The sequence below is a fragment of the Lepidochelys olivacea genome (assembly GCF_965140295.1).
Source record: "Lepidochelys olivacea isolate rLepOli2 genome assembly, chromosome: 3".
Lineage (NCBI taxonomy): Eukaryota > Metazoa > Chordata > Testudines > Cheloniidae > Lepidochelys > Lepidochelys olivacea.
Genome location: NC_140413.1, coordinates 80835360 through 80862857, shown reverse-complemented (window position 1 = coordinate 80862857; position 27498 = coordinate 80835360). Strand labels below are relative to the sequence as shown.

Genomic DNA, 27498 nt, shown 5'->3' with positions numbered 1-27498 from the left:
CCTATCCATTGGCCTGTTTTGACTTCCCTACTTTGGTCCTAGAAGAGAAGGATCTTGTGATATTGATGGAATCATAGATGGTATGGTTGGGAAGGGACCTCTTGGATCACCTAGAGATGAACAGTGCAGAGTCCATATAATTGTTCTGTAATATTATCAAGGGCATAAAACCAAGCTGGTGCAGTTCTATTGAAGTCAGTGAAGTTCTTATATTAGCTCTGAATTTGGCCAAAGGGAGTAGAAAAAACACACGTCTAGTAATTAGTAAAAAAACATCTTGGAATCTTTCTGTGTATAGTATTGGACAGCATAATAGGATAAGAGAATCTGAAATGTATGCCTCATCTATATGAGCTATCTTTTGTATATGTTTATAGAGGAGGATGCCTTCAATTTTTTTTTATATAATTAGTGGGGTACATATTATAGGAAACCAGGAGTAAGGTATCAATGAGAGAGAGAAGGAATTTTCTCTTCAGATTTAAGATTGGGGTAATCACGATTAGATGAAGACACTATCCTGTAGAAGTCCACAATTCCTGAAGGGTTAGACTCTGCATTTGTGCCTAGTAGGACATTAGATAATATGCTTAATAGGTCACTAGATAATGCTTATATTAATAAATATGTATTATCCAGTAAGGAAGAGATTCTGATTCCTTTAATCATGCTGAGTAGTACTTTACTCCACATGTGGTCCCATTAATTTCAGTGGGGCTTATAAAGCAAGGTACTATTCAACCTGAGTAAAGTGACAGAACCTGTGCATATACCTTTGCTAATTAATACACATAATAAACACACAAAACAATTATGTAAGTGTGCACTGTGGAAATCAGTTTTAGTTTAAAAATAGCTTGAATTGTCCCCTTTTGTTAATGACCTGAAATTATGTCATCATACGAATTGAAAACACTACACTGTTTTGTCATATTTTACATGCTGATTGTCCCTAATTTCATTTAAAAACTATTACTATGGACTTCTTTTCCCCTTGAGGTGGAATAGGGGGAGAAATGCAGCAGAACTAGATTTCTCACCATCCAGCTGAAGGCTGGAGTTGAAATGTAAATGTAATGAAATGTAAATACAATATATATATATATAGCAGGTTTATATAAGCCAATGCTAACATTTCTGTCTGCTCTGTTTCAGAACATAAATAACTCCTTTATGCCTAGCCAGGATTTCTGAACCATACTGCTCTCAGACAGGAATGTCTACAGTCTAATCTATTCTGTTTTTTTCAAAAAATATTCTAACATCATTGAAGTTTGTGACTAAATGGATTTAAATTATGAGATTTTTTTTCCATTTTAAACTTTTTTCAGTGAGACAGCTTTTCTTACAATGTAGTTCATTTTTTAATTCAATGACTTATTTGCATTATGTTCTGCTAAAAAGTGTCTATACGTATTATGCCTTCCCCATTACCCCTAGACATAGTAATACAAAGATTTCAAATAGCTCCAAAACAGACATAAGGAGGTGAACCCTGTTTACTCAGTAAGGTTAGATTCAGATACCCTTATTCATTCTGGGTAGCGGGATGAATAAAAATCTGAATTAAAAAAAAACAATTTAAAAATAAACCCATTTGAAATTATAACAACCTATGTTAAGACCTAGATTTAAAATAAAATAAAAAAAAAAATGTTAAGCAGTTCACCTTTGCTGCCAAGTTTTAAAGAAAGTTAAACCACTAAAATGGTAGTTACTGGCTAAGCACCTGGAATTTGAGTTTGTTGAAACAGCTTTTTACAGCAGTAGCCTCTTATGCAGGTGCAGAGAATGTTCTCTTCACTTCATTTTATTCAACTAGTTCAGTTCAATGACTAGTTCATTCAAAGTTAAGAAACCAATGGGAGTTGAAAACAAAGCAGGGAAGTTTGTTTTCCTCTTCCAATTTAAGTTTAAGAACTAAGTGTGAGAGGATAAGATCTACTAGTTCTAAAATCTTGAAGGACATGGAGACCAGAAAAAAAAAAAAAACAGCTTAATTCACTAACTACAGATAAACAAGAATTAATTCATCACTTTTACTACAAAATATGAACTTTCCCCTTATTTACACAGCAAATGTAAGATAGTTTTAGTTAACAAATAATTTGAAATGCAGTTTTTGTGCATTTTTAACTGAATTTGAATTTCCATCCAAAAACAGCTTGACAAATCCCAGGTAAACATATAATAATCATAGTAAATAAGAAATGCATCATTCACCATTGTCTAATGTAATACAAATGTAAAAATTAAGAATATAAATAAATGTACGTTATACTATATGTATATATCACACACACACACTCTCCTAGTTAACAAAACCAGCATCACGTTTATATAAAGGCTATATTTAGTTGCAATTCAACATGTTTTAATGGTTACCAGTCAATGAGAATCAACCTTTTTTTAAATTTTATTTTTACGGAAAATTTCAAAAGCAGGATAAATAAGAGTGCAATAGAGAACTTCTAATGCACAGGAGCAGGGTCCACATGGACAATTAGTACACAGCAATCTAGTACAAGATAGATTTTCACCCCAGCTTTCTGTGCACTAAAGCTTGGTCTATACTACAGAGTTTGGTCAATGTAAAGCAGCTTATGTTGACCTAATTATGTCAGTATCTACACCAGAGCCTTGCTTCCACTCATGTAAGTGTCCCACTACACCAACATAATAATTCGACCTCTATGAGGGGCGTAGGGTTTATGTCAATGTAGTTAGGGCAATGCAGTGTCTGTGTAGACACTGTGGGTTACTTACATTGGCAGTTGGTGGTAATTCTTGTCAATTTCAGGGCTCCATGGACGTGTGGCTGGTGACCTGGCCATTGGGGGAGGCTAGTCCCCAGCCCCTCTCCTTGTGCCCGAGGCCCCTCCCTTCCTCCTCCATGTGCTCCCTACCCCCTCAGGAGTCCAGAGCACCCCCAGCCCCAGGCAGTGCAGCCACAGCCTCGGCAGCCCTGGTGCTCCGGGCAGCCAGGTAGCATGGTCCAAGCGCCAGGCAGGCAGCGCTGCCCCAGTGCCAGCCACCCCAAGTCCCTGTGGGAGGCAGGCTAGCCAGCCCGGGCCAGGACAGAGGGCTGGGAACTGGAGAAGGGGGCCTGCCTGGGGGGGAAGAGCATGGGTGGGGCCATGCTAGGCTGTTTGGGGAGGCACAGCCTCCACCAGCATACCATACCCACTGCCCATGGAGCCCTGAAATTGACAAGAAAGCTGCTTACAGCTTAGGCTGTCACCCTGGGGCAGGTGTGGGGCTCCCGGCTCCCAGCCGGGCTGCTACCCAGGCTCCCAGCTCCCAGCCAGGTTATGTTTGCCCAGCTCCCCACTGGGAGCTGTCCAGGCTTGGGGTGTGGAGCTTCTCACTAGGAGCCTGGGTGGATGCCCTGCTTCTGGTGGGGAGCAGGGAGCCAAGAGCCTGGGGGAGGGAAGAAGTTAGGATGCGCACCACTGACAGAAGGAGGGCAATGTGGACATGAACCACCGCAGTAATTACTGTGGTGACTGTAAGTCGACCTAACATAGGTCCACTTTAGTTTGTAGTGTAGACTTGCCTTATATTGGCAAGTCCTAAAAAGAACAAATGAAAAATAAAATTAAAGTAGATTATTTAAATCAAGGTTTCCTGCTTCCTGATTTAAATCATGATTAAAATTGGTGATTTAAGTCAATCCACCCTGAATGGGTAGTACCTTTCTTCAAATGTAATCCCACTGGTTTCAGTGGGTCTATTTGAAAATTAAGGTGGTACTCTCTGTGAATAAGGGTATGAGAATCTAGCCTATAAGACCCATTGAACACGAAGCAGAGTAGGCTTCTGGCCGAAAGTCTTGCTCACATTATATTGGGTACTATATTCAACCAATGCAAAAAAACACCCAGACAAAATCTTATTGTGCTTAGCCCCTGTGACGGAATAGGCCGGGGGTCGGCAACCTTTGAGAAGCAGTGTGCCAAGTCTTCATTGATTTAAGGTTTCACATGCCAGTAACAAATTTTACATTTACAGGGCCCCCCCACCCAACGGGCTGAGCGGTGCTGGCAGGGGCCAGCGGCCGGAACCCCAGACCAGCAGCACGAGCCGCTCAGCTGGTCTGGGGTTCCATCTGCCACCCGCGCTGCTGCTCTGGGATCCCAGCTGCTAGCCCCACTCATCCTGCTGCCGGCCTGGATGGACAGAACCCTGGGCCGGCAGCGGGATGAGTGGGGCTGGTGGCTGAGATCCTGGCTGGCAGGGACCGACAGACAGAACCCCAGACCGGCAGCGCGGGTTGCAGATGGAACCCCAGACCGGCAGTGCGCTGAGCCGATCAGCCTGCTGCCAGTCTGGGGTTCCGTCCACCGGCCCCTGCCAGCCAGGGTCCTGGCACCGGCCCTGCTCAACCTGCTGCCAGTCCGGGGTTCCGTCCATCCAGGCCAGCAGTGGGCTGAGCGAGACTGTCGGCTGGGACCCTGGCTGGCAGCAGAGTGCCACAAAAAATCAGCTTGTGTGCCGTAGGTTGCCAACCCCTGGAATAGACAAACCCCACACTGGGCAACAAGGGGTTAGGGCCCGGCTCTGGGATCAGCCAGCCCTGTCCAGTCATATGGGCAAGAGATGGACAGACTGGAGGAGGAATTAAAAGGGAGCAGAACATGTGTGCAGGTCAGGAAAGAAAAAGGACTCTGCCTTACTGCTCCTGAGAAAAGGGCTGAGGGAAGGCAGCCTATCTCCCTCAACAATTGCCTGAAGGTCCCTCTCCGAGGGAAGGAAGGGCTGGTTTTTGTTATACCTGGAGAAGGAAGAGCTTCCCCTCTGACGCAGTTTGTGTTAATTCCTTGTGATGTGTTTATGGCCCACCCCTGAAAGGGAAAGACTTGGAACTGACCTGGCTAGAGGAGAGGAGACAACTGCTGTCTTAAGAGGGAGAGAGCTTTCATGCCATGCCTGGCTGCAAAGCGGTGCCATGTGGTGAGCTGACCCTCTACACGGCCTCCTGTGATAGGCTAAACTTTGGACAATAGCAAGGTGGTAGGAAGTAGTCCACAAAGGGCAGCCTGAAGGTGCTCCTAGGTGTCAGACCCTCACGAGGCCCTGGGCTCCCCTACCACCCCGCTCCTGCATGTTGAAAGACCTAATCCCTGACCACTAGGCAACAATTGCCATGAGCAAAGACCATCACAGCCCCCAGTGAACAAAATGGAGTTGACCTAAATGGGACTGAATGGATTTAAAGAGGTTCATCTTTCACTGTGCAAGAGTCATGGTTGGTGAGGAGGCAGAATGGTTTGGAGCCATGACGACTTGGCAGCTCCCAACCTTTCTGCTTCACTGCTGTCATATGGTTGGGGCAGTGTGCATGTCCCTCTTAAAGGAGGTTACCCCCTGCCCCCAGGAAGAGCCCCAGCTGGTGTGGGTTAGGTTTAGGTATGGAAGGAATGGAGCCATGATGGTCCAATAAATTCTAGCACCACTGCTGCCTCTGGTACTAAGCTTTGGCAAGAGGGGTGGTTGCGTCTCAGAGGGCTCATCTGTCATCATGCAGAAGTCCTGACTGATGGTGGACACAGGTGGGAGCTATGATGACCTGTCAACTTCTAGCTCTCCTCCTGTCACCGTTTATATTTAAATGGGTAGAATGAAAGTTTTGCATTTGGTCTTAAAAGTTTCACATTTTCTTACTTTTGGTAGCTTAACTGTCTAACCTTAACAGTTATTTAATTCCCTAGGTTTTTAACAACAACATTAGTAAACTGTACCCTTTAGATTTAACAGGCACCAGTTGGCCAAAGGTCAACTTGTTTCTCTTAGTTCTCCAGGCTAGATATGCATTTCTTTCCCTCTGCATGTTATATGCCCTTGTAAGCATGCACTTCAGAACACTTTTAAGGCAGTGCAAGTCCATTTCTCCAGCCCCCTTCCTGTTCCCAGAAGGGTGTGGATTTTTCAGGAGGTGGAGGACAGGTGGAGGGTTAGGTTTTAAGTTGCTTTAAGCCCCCCCCCCCCCTTTTTAAACTAAAATAACCCCCAAGTAGCTTAAACATCTAAAGCTGCTAAACTGAAACAAGCAAACATTCAACGCCTCCTCCCCGCCTCAACAATTTGGTATGGCAACAGAGGACTTAGGGCACTGACCAGGAAACAACTGGCCAACAGACTGATTTCAGGACTGTGGAATGACTTGCCTCAAGAACTAAGGGCCATCACAAACATCACCACTTTCTGCGTCAAGGGTTAGGCACACAACCTTGACCTTGCATCTCTAATATAAATACCTAACAGCTACAATTATTATTATTTAAAAGAGAAACTTCTAATCAAAACAAGTTACTTCCCTGCACATGCTTCTCCTTCTGGGAAGAGGCTGACAGAACAACATGTGACAGATGTGTAGGCAAATTGCTTAATGTCCTTCTAGGTGACAATCAGATACTACAATACTGAGCATGGTCTAAAAACTTATATAGACAACAGACTTTTTAGGGTTGTCCTAGTTCAAGCTGAAATTGGTCACTTAAGATGTGCAGAACTGTAAAACCACCATGCCAGTTACTTCACACTAAACTTGGGGCCATCTTATTCCCTTTGAAAGCCCCCTGTACATGTAAGGAAATGGTGTCCAAACTTTTCCTGTAATGCCACCCCTTACCAGCAATGGAATCTGTCTGCACCCCTCCCCCCATTACTGCACAGCCAAGGCTTCCTCAGCACAGCTTGGGCTCAAGGTGGAGCTGGGGGCAGAACAGGAGAGGGGGGAGGAACTGGGGCTAGAAGTGGAGCTGGCCGAGGGGCGAGGAGGAATGAGGGCAGAGCTGGGTTGGAGGTGGAGCCGAGCAAGGGACAGCTGTGGTTGGAGGGGGGGGGGGCATTCCCTCCCTGCCCCCTATGGGGTCTGGCCTGGCCCCTGCTGTGCACCCCCTGAATGTTCCTCCACACTCCCCTAGGGGTGTGTGTGCGCCCCACAGTTTGGGGACCACTGGAATAAGGTATTCTGCCACTAAAGTAATGTTTTTGTTTGCTTGTGGGGTTATAATCTGAGAGCAAAAGCTCTGCCCCTAAGAACGAGACAGACCGAGACTAAGGCAAGGAATAACCATGGTAAGCTCAGCTGCAAATAAAATAAAAATTGCACCAGAACTGCCTGTACATTTGCATAGACAGAACATGCAAGGCTATATGTAACAGGGACTCAACATCATCATCACAAAACTAATTAAGTTCACTATTTAATACAGACTTGACATTAGTTCTGACCAGATTTTTCAGAACATTGCTATTTAAGGTGAAATAATATTATTCAAATATTACCTTCGTAACAAGTGTTTATAGAGTCAGTCTCTCAGGTGGTTTTACCATGTGGTCAAGCACAAGTAACAAAATAGATGGCTCTCTTTTGGTGTGCCTGTGGACAAAATTCTAGGTCTATTCAAAGGTGTTGTAAAGTCCTGCTGTTGTACAAATATACCAATGAGAAAAATCTGTGAAAACAGCAGGTTTCAATTATTTATGTGAGTTGGACCACTCTCACATGTAGTATGATCTGTTATGAACAAGTGCATCAATGTCTGGGTTTCAGCTTTTCTGGAGAAGCTAATTTCATTATTGATTTCAGTTGTGACCTGAAATTTGCCTTGTTAATGTTCACAAGCAGCGATGTAAAGAATGCACTCACATCCCGTGGCTGGGATTGGCACAGCAGCTTGTTTGTTATTTAGCACCCCATGTTAACTGGAGTTCCAGCCCTACAGTGATCTCTCTTCCCTTGACTTGGCCCTCCAGCCAAGTCACTTTTTCCATCCACCCCTTCCAGGGTAACAACGGAAGTTCCCCAAAACATTTTTCTTTCCCACCTTTGGGCAATTCCTCAGCCCGTCCTTGAGGCTCAGTCTACAGCCCCATGCTGGACTCAACAGTACTTAAGATGGGCTTGTATGCCCCTCCCCTGGTAGGGGAATTCAGCCCAGGGACCCTGTATTGAGCTGTTAGGTCAGCTCCTTCAGATGCACTGTGATTTCTCTGGGCCACTTTTTGTGCTGATGGGTTTGCAGATCTACCCCAGGGATTGATCCCATCTGTGTAGCCATTTTCAGTCATACTTCCGGGGAGAGAGAAGGAGCTTTCTAACTTCTCTCCCTAATTGAGCTTGCTCATTCCTTTTATGGGAACCTGTGATGGTTCTTGGGGTACCAAGGACTGTGAATCACCTTGTCATCCTCTGCCTCCAGATAGAGGTAGTTTTGCTTGTGGTGGCTAGGTGTTAGCGACCTAACACCACCAGCCTATTAGCTACTCAAGTACTCTCCTTTGGGCTATGCCAGCCCCATCTTCGCCTTACAGGTTAATTATAGGTGCATCACAGTCCTCAAGTCCCTTTGAGTCATTCCCCTGTGATATCCAGACACTGACATGGGTTACTCTCAGAAATCCCAAATCCTCTGCACCAAAATTGCAATGCATCTCAGTTTTCTGGTTTTACCTTAAACCACCACTTCTGTAATCCCTACAGCATTTGTGAGCACTTACATTAAAACAACAGTAGGCTATAGAAGAAACAATGGAGAGTTAACTAGAACCAGAGAGTGGTGGAAACAAATGGTTACAATATAAAAGAGAATCATAAAACATGACCCTGGGTCTACACTTATCAGTAGTTACCTTTCCTATTTAATAAAGTAGGTTTCCCCCTCCTGCAAACTTCAGTCTGTTGCAGAGCTGGCTGACTTCAGGAACAAGGATCCAATTTTTCATGAGAGCTCTCCAACATGTCTCCTCAGGGAAAAGATGCGGAGGATCTTTCCTTCTCCTCTATTATACTGTTTTTTATTCATAGACAGGACAAACCTCTGCTTGTTGTAATGTTCCATTTTTACCTCCAAGTGGTGTCAATTGTTTGCAGTGGTGTCTGATGGTTTTCCATTAATAGTCTTGGGGTGGAGCAAAGCTAGACAATTGAGCCTTGCATTACATCTCTGGCTAACCAAGTTGGGGTAGCAACTCCCTCCTGCGTGAATGGGCCATCACCGAGACATGTTATCCACTGGTGACTAACTTTTACTCTAAGCATATTTTCAATATAGTTACATTATTCCTTAAATATTAAGAATAAATGTATTAGAAATGCATTTCACCATGATTGAGTCTTGATCAGTTATCAGCTTTCTGTAGATACCTCACTTGCTGTTCTTGATGGATGAATACCCTGCAGGATGTGCTTGGTGTAGCGAGTTTGTGAGGCCTGAGATGAAAGTTGGTTGTAAAGAGCAAGGGATTCTTTGCCAAGGAGCCTCAGGGTCACAGAACCTCCTTCCAACCCTTTCTCCAGCTGTGCTTTATCACTAATTAGGCTAGGCCCACCATCCTCGTGCAAGCAGGCAGGTTAATTTGCCTCTCAAGCCTATTTTTACCCTTTTCATGATGTGTGGGAATCCCATCACAGAGGGAAAATAGTTCTTTGGAGGTGCTCCCAAACACGGTCCTTATTCTGGCAGCACACAAATCTTCTAAGAGGTAATTATAAGATATGGCTAGATCAGAGGCACTTTTAATCAGTCACATGCTGGCTTCTGAACCATGTCACACTAAAACTCCATTACTTCCCTCCACAGGTTTTCTGGTACCTTCTCCACATCACTAGTCTCGTGCTGTAAAGCCTAAAACAACTAGAACAATTTTGAATCACCCCTTAATGATATTTTGACTGCAGTTTTGTTCATTACAATGGCAGGAAAGGGCTGGCTAAGTTAATGACTAACTTTTTTACATGAGTAGTACTATATGGATATTCAGTGGCAAAAACCTACATTAACATGGAGTTAAGTGTTAGAGAGAGAAAGAAGGAGCAGAAGGACCCAGAGATGGATTGAGTAAACAGATTTCTTTATTGTGGTACTTGTTCCCCTCGACCCAGTTGTTGAGTAAGCCCCAAATTAATCACATCACACTCTTTTTTATCTAAGTAAATACGTAAGTACTCACATTTACTACAATGCCCCCAAAACCCTTCTTTAACTATATGAACGCCCATATAATTAATATTAATAGCTATATACTGAATATAATTATACCTGCCCCTGTTTACAGCATTAAACATATTACACAGACATTTTTACCTTGAAGATACATTTCTTTGAGGTAATTGTAGACACAAATTCCCTTAATCAGAAGTTCACAGGGGAGGGAGGAAGGGGCCATGAACCCGAGCTCGTTTATGTAGCTGGGAGAGGAAGGGAAGGGAGAGATAACACTTCTTCACACAAAGGGTATCCTTCAGACAACCATATTCCTTATGCAGCTACAACACTTACCTATCCTTAACAAGCAGGTTTAAGGACTTAAACCAATCGCTAACTATCAGGGATTGGGACATGACGTTCATGTCAGGCAGATTATTTTACATCTGCCTACTGTGAGGTTTTTCTTGCATCTTCCTCTGAAGCATCTAGTGCTGGTCATTGTTGGGAGACAGTATACTGGAGTAGACAGACCTTCAGTATGGCAATTCCTAAATCCCTATAATTTACTATTTAAGTAACCTGACATATTATTTCAAAATTACATCTTTTGTCTTAAAGGAATTAAAGTTAAAGCCAAAAAAGAGGAATATAAAGATAAATATGCTAATAGGAGCTGAGGTTGTCATGAAAATGACAAAGAATGTTATAAAGCATTATTTTCTTCTAACACAGAACGAGAAACTTAATAAGCATAAGGAAAACAGTATTATTCCTAAAGATGCTCAGTTTTTCCAAAAGGGGCTTAATAGTTTCTTTCACTCCTTCTGAATCTTAAAGTCACAATGGGGGCTGCAGGAAGTGGTGCGGGCCGAGGGATATGCTGGCTGCCCTTCCTGAAGCCCCCATTGGCCTGGAGCTTCAGGCGAACCGCGGCCAGTGGGAACCGCGATCAGCCAAACCTGCGGACGCGGCAGGTAAACAAACCGGCCCAGCCCGCCAGGGGCTGTCCCTGAACAAGCGGTGGACTGGCTTTGAGAACCACTGATCTAGACCATCCCTGACAGGTGTTTGTCCAACCTGCTCTTAAAAATCCCCAATGATGGAGATTCCATGACCTCCCAAGGCAATTTATTCCAGTGCTTAACCACTCTGACAGTGAGGAAGTTTTTCCTAATGTCCAACCTAAACCACCCTTGCTGCAATTTAAGCCCATTGCTTCTTGTCCTATCCTCAGAGGTTAAGAAAAACAATTTTTCTCCCTCCTCCTTGTAATAACCTGTTATGTACTTGAAAACTGTTATCCTGTCCCCTCTCTGTCTTCTCTTCTCTCGACTAAACAAACCCATTTTTTTCAATCTTCCCTCATAGGTCACATTTTCTAGACCTTTAATCACTTTTGTTGCTCTTCTCTGGACTTTCTCCAATTTGTCCACATCTTTCCTGAAATGTGGCGCCCAGAAGTGGACACAATACTCCAGTTGAGGCCTAATCAGAGTGGAGTAGAGCGGAAGAATTACTTCTCGTGTCTTGCTTACAATACTCCTGCTAATACATCTTGCTGCTTTCCACTGCATTAGTGTTCTTTCAATGCTGTGACCCTTATTCGTTAATTGAATTTATGTAAAAGTAAAATAACTGTATTTGGTGCAATTTTAATAAGAAACTTTGTGTTCTTTCCTATTTCAAATATTCAGGCTTTCAAGAAGTGCTCAATTCACTTAACAGCTAGAATTGATACTTTTCAAGGTATTTAATCCTCCTTTCTGGATGCATGTGATTTGGGATAACTATAGAAAAAATTGTAAATTTAAACTCCATGTTCAGCCCAGAAATTTTAAAATAAGAGCTGAAGTACTTCGAGTGGAGAGACTTTATCTTTCTCTGATTAACCGTTGTTTCATCATATTTTAGATATTATTATATTTTTGGGCAAATATTTGGAACACAATAATAGCATACATTTAAATACTTAGGGTTTGAATAATGTCAGGAAGTATTTTTATTTTATTTTCAAATAAATCCTTGAAGTCATAGATCCACATTCATCCATGTCTATCTATGGTGAGGTATCTGACCCCCATTATCTGAGTCTCTGAGCACCTTATAGTCTTGAATTAATTCATCTTCACAGCACCCATGAGGTAAGGAAGAAGTACTATTGTCCCCATAGGGAAGTGAGGCTTGGCCAAGCCACACAAGAAGTCTTTGGTGAAACAAGGAACTGACCCCACATCTCCTATGTTATGGCTTGGAACCTTAACCACTAGACCATCCTTCCTCTCCCTGCCACAGGTCTGTTAAAATGGTCAGTGCTTCCCTTTTTTCTAAGGGCATGCCTTCATTACAATCTTAAGTAGACCTATTGTAACACTGACAGACCCCAGTTGTCGGTGGGTGGGATCGAACCTGGGACCTCTGGAGCTTAGCGCATGAGCCAAAAGCTATGTGGTTCTTAACTGAGGCCATAGAGCAGACTCATTAATCTCTCTCTCTCTCTAAGTCAGGAGTCTCAAACACGTGGCCCACAGGCCCCATGCGGCCTGCGGAGCTATTTCCTGAAGCCTCCCCCCACTCTGCCCCTCACCCAGGGCTGGCTCCAGCTTTTTTGCTGCCCCAAGCGGTGAAAGAAAAAAACAAACAAACCCAGCCTGGTTGAGCTGCTGCCGAAGAGGAAGAGAGGCACTGCATGGACCACCGCTGACTTGCCGCCAAAGACCCGGACGTGCCACCCCAATGATGCATGGACTGCCGCCCCTTTCTATTAGCCACCCCAGGCACCTGCTTCCTTCGCTGGTGCCTGGAGCCGGCCCTGCTCTCACTCCCCGCCCAACCGCGCCGTGTCCCTGCTCCTCTGCCTACCTCCCAGCGCTTCCCTCCACCAAACAACTGTTTGGCGGCGCTTAGGACTTTCCAGGAGGGAGGGGGAGGAGCAGGAGCCATGCGCTCAGGGGAGGAGGCGGAGAAGAGGCAGGGCTGGGGCGGGGATTTGGGGAAGGGGTTGGAATAGGGGCAAGGAGGGGGCGGAGACTTTGGGGAAGGGGTGGAGTGGGAACAGGGTGGGCGGGCAGCCTTTTGTATATTTGTACGAAAAGGTGTCAGTGATGTGGTCAGTGTACTAGTCCTCATGTGGCCCTCGTGGTCATTTGAGTTTGAGATCCCTGCTCTACGTGGTCTCACTACCAGTAGATGGGACAGAACATCACACCCAGGAGGCATGTGGGTTACATACTTCCCTTAGCTGAGGAAGCGCATCCCGAGCTTCAGAAACTTCCCAGTTGAAATCCTGGACGAGCACCCACTTGTAACACCAACAGACCACGGTCGTCAGGATCGAACGTGGGGCCCTGGGAACTCTACTTCATGAGCTAAAAGCCATGCGGCTCTTAAATAAGGCTGTAGAGCAGACTCATTAATCTCTCTCTCTCTAAGTGGTCTCAGTGCCACTAGATGGCACAGAATACCATACCCAGGAGGTGTGTGGGTTACACTAAGTTAGGTCGATTTACAGCCACCTCAGTAATTACTGTGGTGGCTGATGTCCACACTACCTTCCTTCTGAAAGCTTCCACCGACTGAAGAGGAGCAGTGTGGGGGGCGTAGAGCCAGGGCTCTCAACTCTGCGCAGCTCCCCACCATGAGCCCAGCTGCTCCCCAGTGTTTCTTGCCTCCCCACTCCCAGCCAGAAGTGAGGTGGGAGGTGGCAGCTGCCCAGGGCTTCTTGCCTCTGGCAGGGAGATCTGTGCCCGGAGTCCAATTGGCCACAGTGCTCCCAGCGGGGAGTGGGTAGCCGGGGGGCAACAGGGCTCTCAGCGGGGAGTGAGGAGCCTGGGTGGCAGCCTGGCTTGGAGGTCAGGGAGAACTGGAAGCAGCCCCCCCTGGCAGCTGGCTTTCTTGTCAATTCCATGGCTCCTCCAGGGGAGCCATGAAATTGACAAGACAGCCAGCAGCCCATGTAAGTATTGCAGTGTCTACACAGACATGGTGTTGCCCTAACTACACCAACATAAGCCCTATGCCTCTTGTGGAGGTGGAGTTATTATGTCGGTGTAGTAAGCATAGGTGCAGGAGCTAGGGGTGTTGCTGCAACCCCTGGCTTGAAATGGTTTCCATTATATACAAGGTTTGCAGTTTGGTTAAATGGCTCTCACCACTCCCATTATAAAAATTGTTCCAGCACCGCTGGTAGTACGGCACTTACATTGGTGGGAGCAAGGCTGTAGTGTAGACACTGACACAGTTAGGTCGACATAAGACAGCTTATGTCGACCTGTCATAAATATAAAAGGAAGGGTAAACCCCTTTAAAATCCCTCCTGGCCGGAGAAAAAAATCCTCTCACCTGTAAAGGGTTAAGAAGCTAAAGGTAACCTCGCTGGCACCTGACCAAAATGACCAATGAGGAGACAAGATACTTTCAAAAGTTGGGAGGAGGGAGAGAAACAAAAGGTCTCAGTCTGTCTATATGCTGGTTTCTGCTGGGGATAGACCAGGAATGGAGTCTTAGAACTTTTAGTAAGTAATCTAGCTAGGTATGTGTTAGATCATAATTTCTTTAAATGGCTGAGAAAAGAATTGTGCTGAATAGAATAACTATTTCTGCCTGTGTATCTTTTTTGTAACTTAAGGTTTTGCCTAGAGGGGTTCTCTATGTTTTGAATCTAATTACCCTGTATGGTATCTACCATCCTGATTTTACAGAGGGGATTTCTTTATTTCTATTTAATTCTATTTCTATTAAAAGTCTTCTTGTAAGAAAACTGAATGCTTTTTCATTGTTCTCAGATCCAAGGGTTTGGGTCTGTGGTCACCTCTGCAAATTGGTGAGGCTTTTTATCCAACATTTCCCAGGAAAGGGGAGGGGTGCAAGTGTTGGGAGGATTGTTCATTGTTCTTAAGATCCAAGGGTCTGGGTCTGTAGTCACCTAGGCAAATTGGTGAGGCTTTTTACCAAAGCTTGTCCAGAAAGTGGGGTGCAAGGTTTTGGGAAGTATTTTGGGGGGAAAGCTGTGTCCAAACAGCTCTTCCCCAGTAACCAGTATTTGTTTGGTGGTGGTAGCGGCCAATCCAAGGACAAAGAGTGGAATATTTTGTACCTTGGGGAAGTTTTGACCTAAGCTGGTAAAGAGAAGCTTAGGAGATTTTTCATGCAGGTCCCCACATCTGTACCCTAGCGTTCAGAGTGGGGAAGGAACCTTGACACGACCTAACTCTGTAGTGTAGACCAAGCCTGAGTCTGATCCTTTGTTTCATTTTTACCTTTTTCTCTCTTGTTGAAGGCAGCCTTCAGAATTTAAACATCTGCTTTATTTTTATCAGTTATATGTAAAGGAAAACTGAGCCTTAGAAAGAGTGAATTTCCCTTATTCATCATCAGTTGGGTGTTTAGTTTATAGTCTTGTCTGCACAATCAGCATCTCAATTACCTTTTAAAAATGTTGTGAATAAATATGATACAAAAACTAGAAGCCATCTGATAACTTCTAAGAGTATGCCTACATGACAAAATTATGTTGACGTAAGTTACATCAACATACAGCCACCGCAGTAAGTACATTGCTTTTGCATGTCCACACTATGCTCCTTGTGTTGGCGGTGCACGTCCTCAATGGGAGTGCTTGCATTGATTTAACTGTCAGTTCAGGGCACTGTGGGATGATTTCTGAGAGGTAGCAACAGTTGATGTAAGTAATGCAGTGTCTACACTGACACTGAGTTGACCTAACTACATTAACATAGACTCTACACCTCCTGAGGAGTTATTAATCAGTGTACTGGGCAAATTACATCAGTGGGAGCAACAATTTAGTGTAGATGTTTACAGAGTTAAGTCGACAAAAGCTGCTTTACATTGACCTGGGCTAAGAGTTGACTGCAGTCTGGCCATAAACATCTAGAGTTTTGTTTGAGTTAGGATTGGATTGACACCAGATACCATAATTTTTCCTTTTTTAGACTGATCAAAAATGTAAACATCATATAGTCAAATATTTGAAGTTGGGCACACAACACTATACACTTATAGTTGATCATTCTTAACTTCTTAAAATCAGTGTAAGTATGCTAATCAGTTATATGCAAGTACACAATTGACTGTGCAACAGATCAGCTACTTGTGCATACTTTTAACTAATTCTTTTGAGTCAACAAAATAAACACAATAAATGAATGGCTGTTAACAAAGCACATATATGTAGCCTTTCATTTATATTTCTATGTGTAATCATCAGGCTCCAACTGTGTTAGGACTTTCAAAATAGCTTACATGCTACATACATTTTTAAATAAATGTAATTACACAATTTTTATAATGCTGTGAATATTTTTTAAAATGGAGTGGATTTTTCAGCATTGCCAGTACATTTTATCCTCTGGTAAATTACATTTTAATGTCATTTTTCAATATTAAAACTTACTACATCAGTTTATGTATATGTTTGTGTGCCTCCACATCAGTTCTATATTTTCTTTTTTTAACATGAAGTTTCCCCTCAGTCTTTTAGACTTTTATGTATATACAGTACCTAGCTCAATGATCCTTAATTGGGACCTCTATTTTCTACTGCAATAGAAGCAACAAACAATATATTTTGAAAGTATGTATTTTCATATGTTCATGTTCTTTACTTCTCATGTCACTCTATTCTCCATTGCATTATGGTTACTGTTATCAAATCCTGAGGGTTTAATCTCTGTAATAGCTCCCAAATCTGCCCTTAATTCTCCTTTTTCACTGCAGAAGTCCTTTTCCAAGTCAGTGATCAATGTCATCTTCATACCTAACTACTGCAGCCCCTTTCTTTTCAGTATTCTTGATGCTAATATCACTCAAGTTTTCCAATGTCCTTTTGTGAAAATAATCTACTCATCACACCACCAAGGACTTGTCTAACTAAAAGAAGAGACCTACTCAAAGAATTTTAGCAGTATCTTGGGGGCCTGATACTGTTTACACTTACATAAGTCTGACTTTTACTGGGAGTAGTATACTGATTTCAGTTGGACTACTCCTGGCAGTAAGGCGTAGCTCATGCATATTTGCAGGGTTCAGCTCTACACCCAGAAATTGCATAATTCAGTGCAATTTCTGGGTGTAGACCTGAATCCTGCAAATATGCATGTGCCTCTCCTGGTCTTCTAGTGTCTATTTCAGAGTAGCAGCCGTGTTAGTCTGTATTCGCAAAAAGAAAAGGAGTCCTTGTGGCACCTTAGAGACGAACCAATTTGTCTGAGCGTGAGCTTTCGTGAGCTACAGTATGCATCCGATGAAGTGAGCTGTAGCTCACGAAAGCTCATGCTCAAATAAATTGGTTAGTCTCTAAGGTGCCCCAAGTCCTCCTTTTCTTTTAGTGTCTACTATGATCTTTATTCAGTCACCTGCTAGCCACAGTCATTTTCTATTTCACAACGCACAGTCACCGGAGGACGCAGACTTCTCGCAACAGCGCCACAAGCACCCTCCCGCCCTTGAGGACAGGGGAAGGAAACCGAAGGGTGTGCGGGAGGGGGCACTAATAATTCGAGGGGTGCAGGAGCTACAGTGGTGGCTCCCTATAAGCCCCAGGGCGGAGAGTTTGCTCCCTCTGCGCTTCCTCGAGCCCCAGCCTCCAAAGCGCAGGGAGAGAGGAGCGCCCGCGCCTGCTCCGTCCTCACTCACTCCCGCCCCCCTCCCCCGCTGCTGAGCCAGCTCCTACCGAGCTCAGCCCCTCGGCTCCTGCCCCGCCCACAGCTCCTAGCCGCGCCCCCGCTCCTCGCCCCTCCCCCTCCGGCCCCCCGTAGTACCGTTGGCAACGCTGGGTGGGCGGGGCGCTGTTGCGGGTAAGGGCAGCCACTTCAAGGAGGTGCCCTTCCGCCGGTGGGCACGCGCGTAGGAGCGCGCATGCGCCGTGGCTCTGGGACCGTGCGGGTGGGAGCCTGCGAAGAGGGCCGCGGGCCCCGCTCTGGCCGCACGCAAGCGGCGCTGCGATGGGCTGAGGCGGGTCCGCGGGGTTGGGTGGAGCGGCCCCCCCGCCCCCCCCGAGGATGGAGAGAGCCATGGAACAGCTCAACCGTCTCACCAGGTCCCTGCGCCGCGCCCGCACCGTGGAGCTGCCCGAAGGTAAGAGGGGAGCGGTGCCGGGGGCGGTTCCTCGGTCCAGCGCCGTCCCCCGGCGAGGGGATCCCGCTGCCCTCCGCTCCCCTAGGTCCCCTATCTAGGACCCGATGCCCCGACGGGCGATAGGGCAGAGCTCCCGTGAGAAGTCCGGGCCCCACCAGGCTGCTTTTGGGCCTGGGGAGGTGGCTGGGATTCTGAAACCTGGTCTGCACCTAAAATGTAGGTTAATTTAGCTACGTTGCTCAGGGGTGTGAAAAAAGATGTAGTTCGGCTGAGCCAGGGTAGGCACCGCTAGGTGGACAGAACAATTCTTCTGTCGACCTAACTAGCATCTCTTGAGGGGATGGATTTACTACAGCAGTGGAAAAAACCCTTCCCTTGCTGTAGCAGGTGTCCGTGCTACAAGCAGGATAGTAGCGCTTGTAGTGTGGACAACCTTACTGATGTACTGTCCCTGGACCCTACTCCAGGGCTGGTTTTAGACTGTTCCCTGTCTAGTGGCTCTCCCTTCCCCTCTTTCCCTACTGGAAGGGAGGAAGAATTTCTTTTCCTTTTCGCCCCTCGCCCTGTCTCAAGCATCCTTGCTACTCTGGGGCGGGGGGGGTCGTCTTCCCTCATGCTTTTAGTTACTATGATAATACAAACAAATAGTACTGAGGGGAAAGGAGTTAACCTCTGGCTTCTGAAGAGCAGCAGTAAAAACTGAATAATCCTTTTAGACTTGGTCTAAACAGGAAGTTGTACTGACATAAAATCACGCCTTCAGTTATACTGACTGACTTAAACTGGTGCAACTTTGTGTGGACATTTACACAGGTGCTCTCTGAATTGACATAAACAGTTCTATGCAATGTTGTCATAGTTGGGTTGGTCCCAGGCATTAGAGAGACAAGGTGGGTGAGGTAATATTTTTTTCTTGAACCAACTTCTGGTGATGATAGAGACAAACTTTCAAGGTTACAAAGCGCTCTTCTTCGGATCAGTTTTAAATGGATACTAAAGAGTTCAGGTGCAAAAGTTGCACTGATTTAAAGGAGGATATAGTAAACTAATGCAATGTCTGTGTGCAGTTAAGCCCTTATTTTCATTCTGCAGCTGTTTGGGAAATTTGTGCAGAGGCATGAGTGTATATCTGCAGACTCAGGAAGATAGTATCTGTTCATGTTTAGAACATTGTTGTAATCTGTAATGGCTAGAAACTTCATTTTTAAATGAAAGCTTTAATTCTCAGAAGCTAATGGCTTAGGCCCCCTCAACTTGGCATTCACCAGTAATGGGTAGGCAAATATGTCTTTAAACCGTTTTAATGCAAGGCTTTGTGTCTACTCTGACTTGTCACTCCTTAATTAAAAACAAAACTCTTTGTAGGGCTTTGTTCATTGCTTAATTTTGTTACAAAATATTCAAACTTTACAATTAAATCAGTGTTTTGTTTTTTGTAACTGACAGCCCTGCAAACTCAACCGGGGTTTTGAGTCAAATTGTGTTTTCATCTCCAATATCATCATTAGTAATAATGGTTCTTCAGGGAAAATTATGCCCTTCGTGATACTAGAACATCCCCCAAATCTTCAATAGTAAACAAGTGCTGTTGCTGATATGCAAAATGGAGGAGAATCCAGCTCCTTCACTCTTAGTTGTGTTAGCTGTGCAGGACTAAATGAAGTTTAAAATATATATGCTCTTTGTCTTCAAGTGTATATCGTTCTGCACAAAGGTTGAATAAAAAGGTTAGTTTCATGGACAAGGAAGAGTCGCATTGTAAGTTTCATTATTTAGCTAAGTAAAGAACAGATTTCTCTCTTCTTTGTGCTGTACCTGTTCTTTGAATTAATAGGATTTTGTTTACTACTTCCTCTTAAGGGCTAGATTTACCAAAAACTTCACAAAACCAACCCTAAACCACCCTTTCTAAGAGCTTGTCTATGCACAGGTTTTTTTTAGTGATTTAGCTGTGTTGGTTAATTGACATAGTTAAATCTGCACAACCATCTAGTATGGAAGCAGTTACACTGATATAAAGGTGCTTATGAGAGATTGTGCAGATTTAATTGCTATATGTCTGTTTCTAAATTGGTATAGTTAAATTGGCACAAACTGTATATGGAGTAAGACCAGCCTTAAGTTTCCGAGCCAAGTTTAAAATTATGAGAGAAAAGGCATTTACAAAATATATTTCATACAAATTCACCTGTTTCTACTTTATATTCTTTTGTTAATGCTGAATATTTTGATTCCTTCATATCTTATACTATATCAAAAATCAGTTTAGGTATTGCAATAAAGGTTCTGGGTTTTGGGTTTTTTTACGTTTTGAAAGCATTAACTTTTTAAAAAGAATAACATTCCAGTACTCCTGGGGGAATTCTGCACCACTGCACGCATGCGGAATTAATGTCCCCTGCAGATTTCTTTGTTTCCTTGAAGAAAAATGACTTCTAACTGGGAAGCAAAGGGAAGCTGCAAGAGCAGTCATGTGCCCCTCCCCAACAGCACTGGTGCGTCATTTTGGGCACCTGGAGCAGCTGACGGAGAGGTAAATCTTGGGGAGGGGGGGCTGGAGATGCACTGGTCAGTGGCTCCAATTCTTTGCTAGGCTCAGCTGCTAGTCCTGGCTGGGCTGGGGGCAGGGAAGGACAGGACTACTTCTTCCCCTGCAAGGCGGGGTTAGGGCTGGTTCAGACCTACCCCTAGAAACCTCACAAGGTGTGCCTCTCCTCCCGGCATCGTTCTTCAGCTGCTGGAGGAGGGCCATTCTGTATGGGGAGTTGCTTCCCAGTCCACCCAGAACCCCCCCACCCGAGTCGCCTGTACCCAGAACCCTCCCACAGAGCATCTCTGCCTGCATCCGGACCCCTACCTCCATTCCCCCTGACGAGCCCACCTCCTCTGCACCTGAACTACCCTGATGAACTCCCTGCACCTGGACCCCCACCCCACTGAGCCCCAACTAGCTGCACCTAGACCCCCACCCCATTAAGCCCCAAACAGCTGCAGCTGGACGCCAAGCCCCACTTCCCCAGCATCCAGCATCCCCCCGCTTTCTGAGCTCATTCCCCCCATACCTCTTCGCTGAACCCCCACCCCCTTCACCTGCACCCAGAACTCCCCCAGTGAGTTCCTGTGCATCCAGATTGCCCCTCACCTGGATCCTCCCCATACTAAGTCCCTCCCCAGTTGGGTCCTGCCAGGCTGAGCCTGCTTGCCACACACCTGGATCAGAGGCCAGACTGGGCATGCATGTGAAACTCTGTCCCTCTTGCTGCCTATCTTGGTGGGCCTGGTGTGGAGGAGCAGGGCCCTAGGGTGTTTCTGGGCCAGGCTCGGGCCTTGCACTGCCAGGGTCGGGTACAGCCTCACCGTTCAGTCTGTGTCCCTGAGCGGGAGGGCTGCTGGGTGATCTCCCACCCGTTGACCTGTGCTTCCCATGGCCATGTAGGCGCCTCCACATTTATTTATTGACAAATAAAATATGCAGAATTTCATAGAATTTTAAAATATTGTGTGCTGAATTTTTATTTTTTGGTGCAGAATTTCCCTCAGGAGTAATTCTACTACAGTGTTTGAACCCAAACACTGTAGATTTGTGCTTGTCAGAACCAAAAAGGTGAAAAGGTCTAGAAACAAAAGGGGAAATTGACTATTTTTCAGTGTATAAGTTGAAACAAAAAAGTCGACAGCATTAATACTATTAGGTAGATTAGATTTAAAAAAAATTCATTTTAGTAACATCAGTAACACAACTATGGAAATAATATGTAAATACAGGAAATCTAGAATATCTTCACTTTTAAATTAACTTGCATGATACTGAGACAATTCAGTAATGAGAACTTAGCAGCAATCTGAAGGATAAAAGGATAGACAAAAATTAAAAATAAAATTAGTAACGTACATTTTTCTTACTTAGGAAGAGTAGTTTTTCACCTACAGTAATCTCATTAATTCATCATATATTTTCCATATAAACAGCAGTAGCTTTTCTTTTAGAATTATTCAATAATTTGTCATATCTATATCTAGGTCTATCATACAGAGTAAAAATTCTATTCATCTACCGTAACTTCTAAAAACAGACAATAATTACTGGATAAATTTACACACAAGATTTTATGGTAACTGAATAATCTAATTTCTGCACAGATAATGAAACTGCTGTCTACACACTAATGCCAATGGTTATGGCTGACCAGCACAGGTGAGTGTTTCTTCCTACAGGTTTGTGCATAAATTACTACTTTTTAAATTATCTTACTTGTAAGGTTACAACCATTAGCCTGTCTGTAACATGCGTCTAAATGGTAATAACTATAAACATCCTCCATAGTAGTAGTCTGCAGCTAAATATTTTTAAGGGCATAGGAAGCAACATGTTTAGTAGAGCTTTATTTATTAAAGTAGTGTTGGCTCCAGGGTTTCTGTTGCTGAGCTGCCATCCAGGGTCACAGAGGCCAGGTCTGTACTACATACTTTCTTTGATATAACTACGTTGCTTACTGGTCTGGATTTTTCACACCCCTATCAACATGGTTATATTGACCTTAACCCCCTGTATAGGCAGCAGAATGTCGGTGGGAGAGTTTTTCCTCCAGACATAGCTATTGCCTTTTGCAGAGGTGTTTTCTGCCTAGAGCGTCTTCTCCAGAAGTGCTGCAGCGACACATCTGCATTGGTACAGCTGTGCTGATGCAAGTTTGTAGTGTAGACCTGCCCAAAGAGAAGATTCTTGCATAGCTGGGGCCCAGCTCACTGAATGCCCAAACCTGCAAAAGACTATGTATATACTTTATGTACCTGAGAAATCTGGTTGACTCAATCCTGGAAATGCCTGTGTGTGCGCTTAAGACCAGGCGTTTGAAGTGGGTCCAGTGATGGAGAAGGAGCCAGTATGTAATGAATACTGGGAGAACAGAACAATGGTAGTTTCTTTGTGAATGAGATGTAGCACTAGGAGTTGATGTACTGTTGGTATTGAAACTCATAGTATCTATCTCTAGGGGAGATTGTCCAACATGTGTTGATCAGACAAGACTGATGGCTGGGGGCCTTCTTAAATGACAGTTGTTTGGGAAGCGGGGAAGCTGTTGGAATCTGTCTGAGGGATGTGTCAAACGAGTTTGCTGCTACTTCCCTACCCCTGTTGAGTTTTGTAGACAAGTAAGAAGCACTGAAATTTGTTGATCTGACATCAGGGTGTATGTTGTTCCTTCTCCACAATATGTTTATGCTGACACATATACTAGAGTTTCAGTTATGCAGCCTCCTGGACACCAAGTCACCAGGTTGTTTCAACCTGAGCCTAATTTGAAATGTGTGTCTTGTAGTTAATGCTGTGATCCATCCAGGTTAATACGGCTGTGTGTCTTACATGTCAGACTTATTCCATAATCATGGAAGTTCAGTCGAACAGTCTGCCTTAAATTTTATTATATTGGCGCTTTTTCCTTCTAAACTTGGTGTATGCATAGGGAACTTGCCAGAAATGTGGACAGGGAACATGTAGAGGAGTGGGGAGAAGTATTGGTATACATTTATTTATAATTGCTCAAAGCAAAGTCAGTGCTTACCAGAGTAAAGAAATGTCTTGAACATCTTGTCCTAGTCCACATTAATGTACATCCAAAATAACCACACAATATGACATATTTGTTGATGTCAGTTTGAACTAGGAAGTGGAAGAGTGAGGGGCATTGCAGGTTAGTATTCAGGTATTTTAACTGAGCTGTGGAGCCCTGCTTTGTTTATAGGCTGTAAGGGAGAAAAGTGGTACACTGAGATGATGGTAAAACAGATAAAGTATTCAGTCATGCAAATGTTTTGTGATGTGTATCTGAAAGTGGGTAAAACTATCTTTAGACTTTTTTCCCTAACACACAGTTTTATCTGCTTAAGGTCTGTTTCAGAGCTGCTGTCAAATTCAAAATTTGATGTGAATTATGCATTTGGACGTGTGAAGAGGAGCTTGCTTCATATTGCAGCAAAGTAAGATTTAGCACTTTTAAGTTGTCTGGGAGATCACTTAAAGGATTACATTACCACAGAAATCTAGACCATTAAACGGGAAAACCCTTCAGTGCATATTTGTTGCTATATTTTTTCCCTAACCTTTCTTGAATTACCAGTGTGCACACTTACTCCTTCAAGAATAACTTTTAACACAAAACCAGGCAGCTTACACTCAGGATTTCAAGTGGGCTTCCATATCCTGACAAGCTTGTGGATAGGCAACATTAACTACTGATGGTTGCTTTTTCATCCTTTTTGAAATAGGACTGCTGTGGGAGGAATAAAGCCTGTTTACGGTGTATGTTGGTTAAAGAGTTACCTCTGCAGTTGCTAGCTGCCTGAGCTTTGCTATTCCAGACTTGCTTTTTCCCTCTGTAGTAGACAGTTGGCTTTTTTTGGGAAGCATTCAGTCATTCTGTCTCATGATAATGACATCAAGGAAGTGAGAAGCGCTGCACTATTCATTAGGTGCTTTGCTGTCATAATATGGTGGGTTGGTACTTTGCTCAATTATGAGCAGACAGGAAAGAATTTTAGGCTGTATGCTGAACATTTCTATCCAGGCTGAAGTCCTTGCCTGTAAATATGAAATGCATGATGACAAAAATATTCTCGCGGGTGTTTCTGGGTATGTGTTGTCAGTTACTCCTCCCATCGTGAAAGCTACGGCAGACAATCGTTTCGCGCCTTTTTGGCGTGCAGACGCCATACTGCTTTCAGGAGATGGTGCACCGCTGCTCTCTTGCTACTATGAATCCACCTCTCATCTTCCTATGTAATCTCTACTATCTACTCTTTCTCTTCCTCATCGAACGCTTCCGCCGCCAACTCTGCTCTCCCGCTATTGCCGCGCTTCTGAGCTTCTCCATGTTGTCTGTCCTGGGCTCCCACTACAGAAACTACAAAAAACAACCATTTTCCTCCTTTTTTCGGCTACCGTGAACCGAACAGCACAGCTTCCTCTGCCACTCTGCTCTCCTACGTTTCGTGCCCTTTTTCTAGGATTACCCATGCAGGTGCCATAGCCATGGAGCCCGATCAGATGTCCGCTGCAGTTTTGACCATTGTAAATACCTCGCGCATTATCCAGCAGTATGTGCAGTACCTGCAGAACCAGGCGAGGAAGTGATGATAGCGCGATTACTATACTGATGAGAACATGGACACAGACGTTCCTAGAAGCACAGCATCTGGCGTTTGGGAGATCATGGGGGTGTTGGGCCAGGTTCATGCCGTGGAATGCCCATTCTTGGACTGGTGGGACCACATAGTGTTGCAGGTATGGGATGATTCCCAGTGGCTGAGAAACTTTCATGTGTGTAGGGCCACTTTCATGGAACTTTGTGACTTGCTGTCCCCTGCCCTGAAGTGCAACGACACCAAAATGAGAGCAGCCCTCATAGTTGAGAAGCGAGTGGCCATAACCCTGTGGAAGCTTGCAACACCCGACCGCTACTGGTCAGTCGGAAATCAGTTTGAAGTGGGCAAATCTACTGTGGGGGCTGCTGTGCTGCAAGTAGCCAGTGCAATCATTGACCGGCTGCTCTCCAAGGTAGTGATTTTGGGAAATGTGCAGACCATTGTGGATGGCTTTAATGCGCTGGGGTTCCCTAACTGCAGCAGCGGATATGTGTTCAGTCTATCACCTATCTTGACCCCGGAACACTGGAGCAGCCAGTACATAAACTGCAAGGGGTACTTTTCCATGGTGCTGCAAGCAGTGGTGGATCACAAGGGACGTTTCACTGACATCAGCGTGGATGGCTGGTAAAGGTGCATGATGCTCGCATCTACAGGAACTCTGGTCTGTTTGAACAGCTGCAGGAAGGAACTTGCTTCCCAGACCAGAAAATTACTGTTGGGGATGTTGAAATGCCTATAGTTATCCTCAGGGACCCAGCCTGCCACTTAATGCCATGGCTCATGAAGCCGTATACAAGCACCCTGGACAGTAGTAAGGAGCAGTTCAACTCTAGGCTGAGCAAGTGCAGAATGGTGGTAGAATGTGCGTTTGGACGTTTGAAAGCGCACTGGTGCAGTTTACTGACTTGGTTAGATCTCAGCACAACCAGTATTCCAATTGTAATTGCTGATTGTTGTGTGCTCCACAATATCTGTGAGAGTAAGGGGGAGACATTTATGGCGGGGTGGGAGGTTGAGGCAACTTGCCTGGTGGCCAGTTTCGCACAGCTAGACAACAGGGTGATTAGAAGAGCGCAGCAGGGCGCGCTGCACATCAGAGAAGCTTTGAAAGCCGCTTTCATGACTGGCCAGGGTACGGTGTGACAGTTGTGTTTGTTTCTCTTAAAGTTGCCCACCCCAGATAGATAGATATAGATATAGGAAATAAAGTCAAATTGTTTAAAAACCGTTCTTTATTATTTGTTGCACAAAACATTGAGAGAAATCAGAAGCTAGAAGTGTGTGTGGGGGTAATTGGGTTAGGGGGGTGGAGGAGGAGGGAAGGACAAGTGCAGAAACCAAATCAAAATTTAGGATATGCCAGCTTTCTGCTGCTTGTGCTATCTTCTGGGGTGGACTGTGTGGGTCCCTGTAGCCTCCCCCGCCATATTCTTGGGCGTCTGGGTGAGGAGGCTATGGAACTTGGGGAGAAGGGAGGGCGGTTATACAGGAGTGCAGCGGCAGTCTGTGGTCTAACTGCCTTTCCCGCATTAGATCCACCATCCAGTGGAGCATGTCAGTTTGCTCCCCCATGAGCTTGACCATAACATCCTGCCTGCTCTCATTGCACGTGTCCCTCCTCTCTTCGTATTCATGTAATGCTTTACGTGACTCCACAATTGTTTGCCTCTACGCATTCAACTGGGCCTTATCAGTACAGGAGGACTGCATGAGCTCCGCAAACATGTAATCCCAAATTCGTTTTTCCCGCCTTCTAATCTGGACCAGCCTCTGGGATGGAGTAGATAGGGGCTGTGTTGAAACATTTGCACCTGCTGTGGGAGGAGAAAAAGGGAGGGTAGGATTTTAAAAGATACATTTTAGAGAACAAAGGGGACACACTTTCTCAGTGAAACCGGCAATTCATAGTACATGTTCTTTCTGTACAAGGTCTCATTTTGCCTCTTATACTGAAGTGCCTGCCACTTTGGTGTGAGTAAGCCATCACATGCCGCTAGGTAACAGAATTCAGCTTGCAGGCAGCCATGGTAAGCCCTGGGGCACGCGGGGTTCTGCTTCTTCCGCATTCATTTCAATGCTTTCAAACTGCCGGGCCCCCTTTCCTATAGCAAGCAATGCATGGTGGATTTGCCGTATAAAAGGAGGGTCTGGGGGCTCTCTGGGATGATCGCTTCATACACAGCCACCCACCGCGGGGCTCCGATGAAGGGCTCATCCCTGCTCAGAGCCTCAAACTAAACGCGAACAGCCCAGCGTGGCTGGGTTTCCCCCCATTCCATGGTTCCGATCAAGCTCTCACTCACCGGAAGTGCCTTCTCCAGGG

At 44.9% G+C, this 27498-nt stretch overlaps 1 protein-coding gene across 3 annotated transcripts in view; it reads left to right on the top strand.

Moving 5' to 3' along the window:
• Positions 1–17801: 17801 nt before the first annotated feature.
• Positions 17802–27498, top strand: part of HACE1 (HECT domain and ankyrin repeat containing E3 ubiquitin protein ligase 1) — a 91621-nt gene continuing 81924 nt past the window's right edge. For 2 of the 3 annotated variants that reach the window (XM_084624590.1, XM_084624589.1), the window contains exons 1-3: positions 17804–18029; positions 22170–22224; positions 23919–24008. In XM_084624590.1, coding sequence (XP_084480716.1) covers positions 17954–18029; positions 22170–22224; positions 23919–24008 — 221 coding nt within the window. In that variant the 5' untranslated portion in view covers positions 17804–17953. Of the gene's footprint in view, positions 18030–22169; positions 22225–23918; positions 24009–27498 lie in introns of all 3 variants that reach the window. The other variant, XM_084624591.1, reaches the window with a different exon arrangement.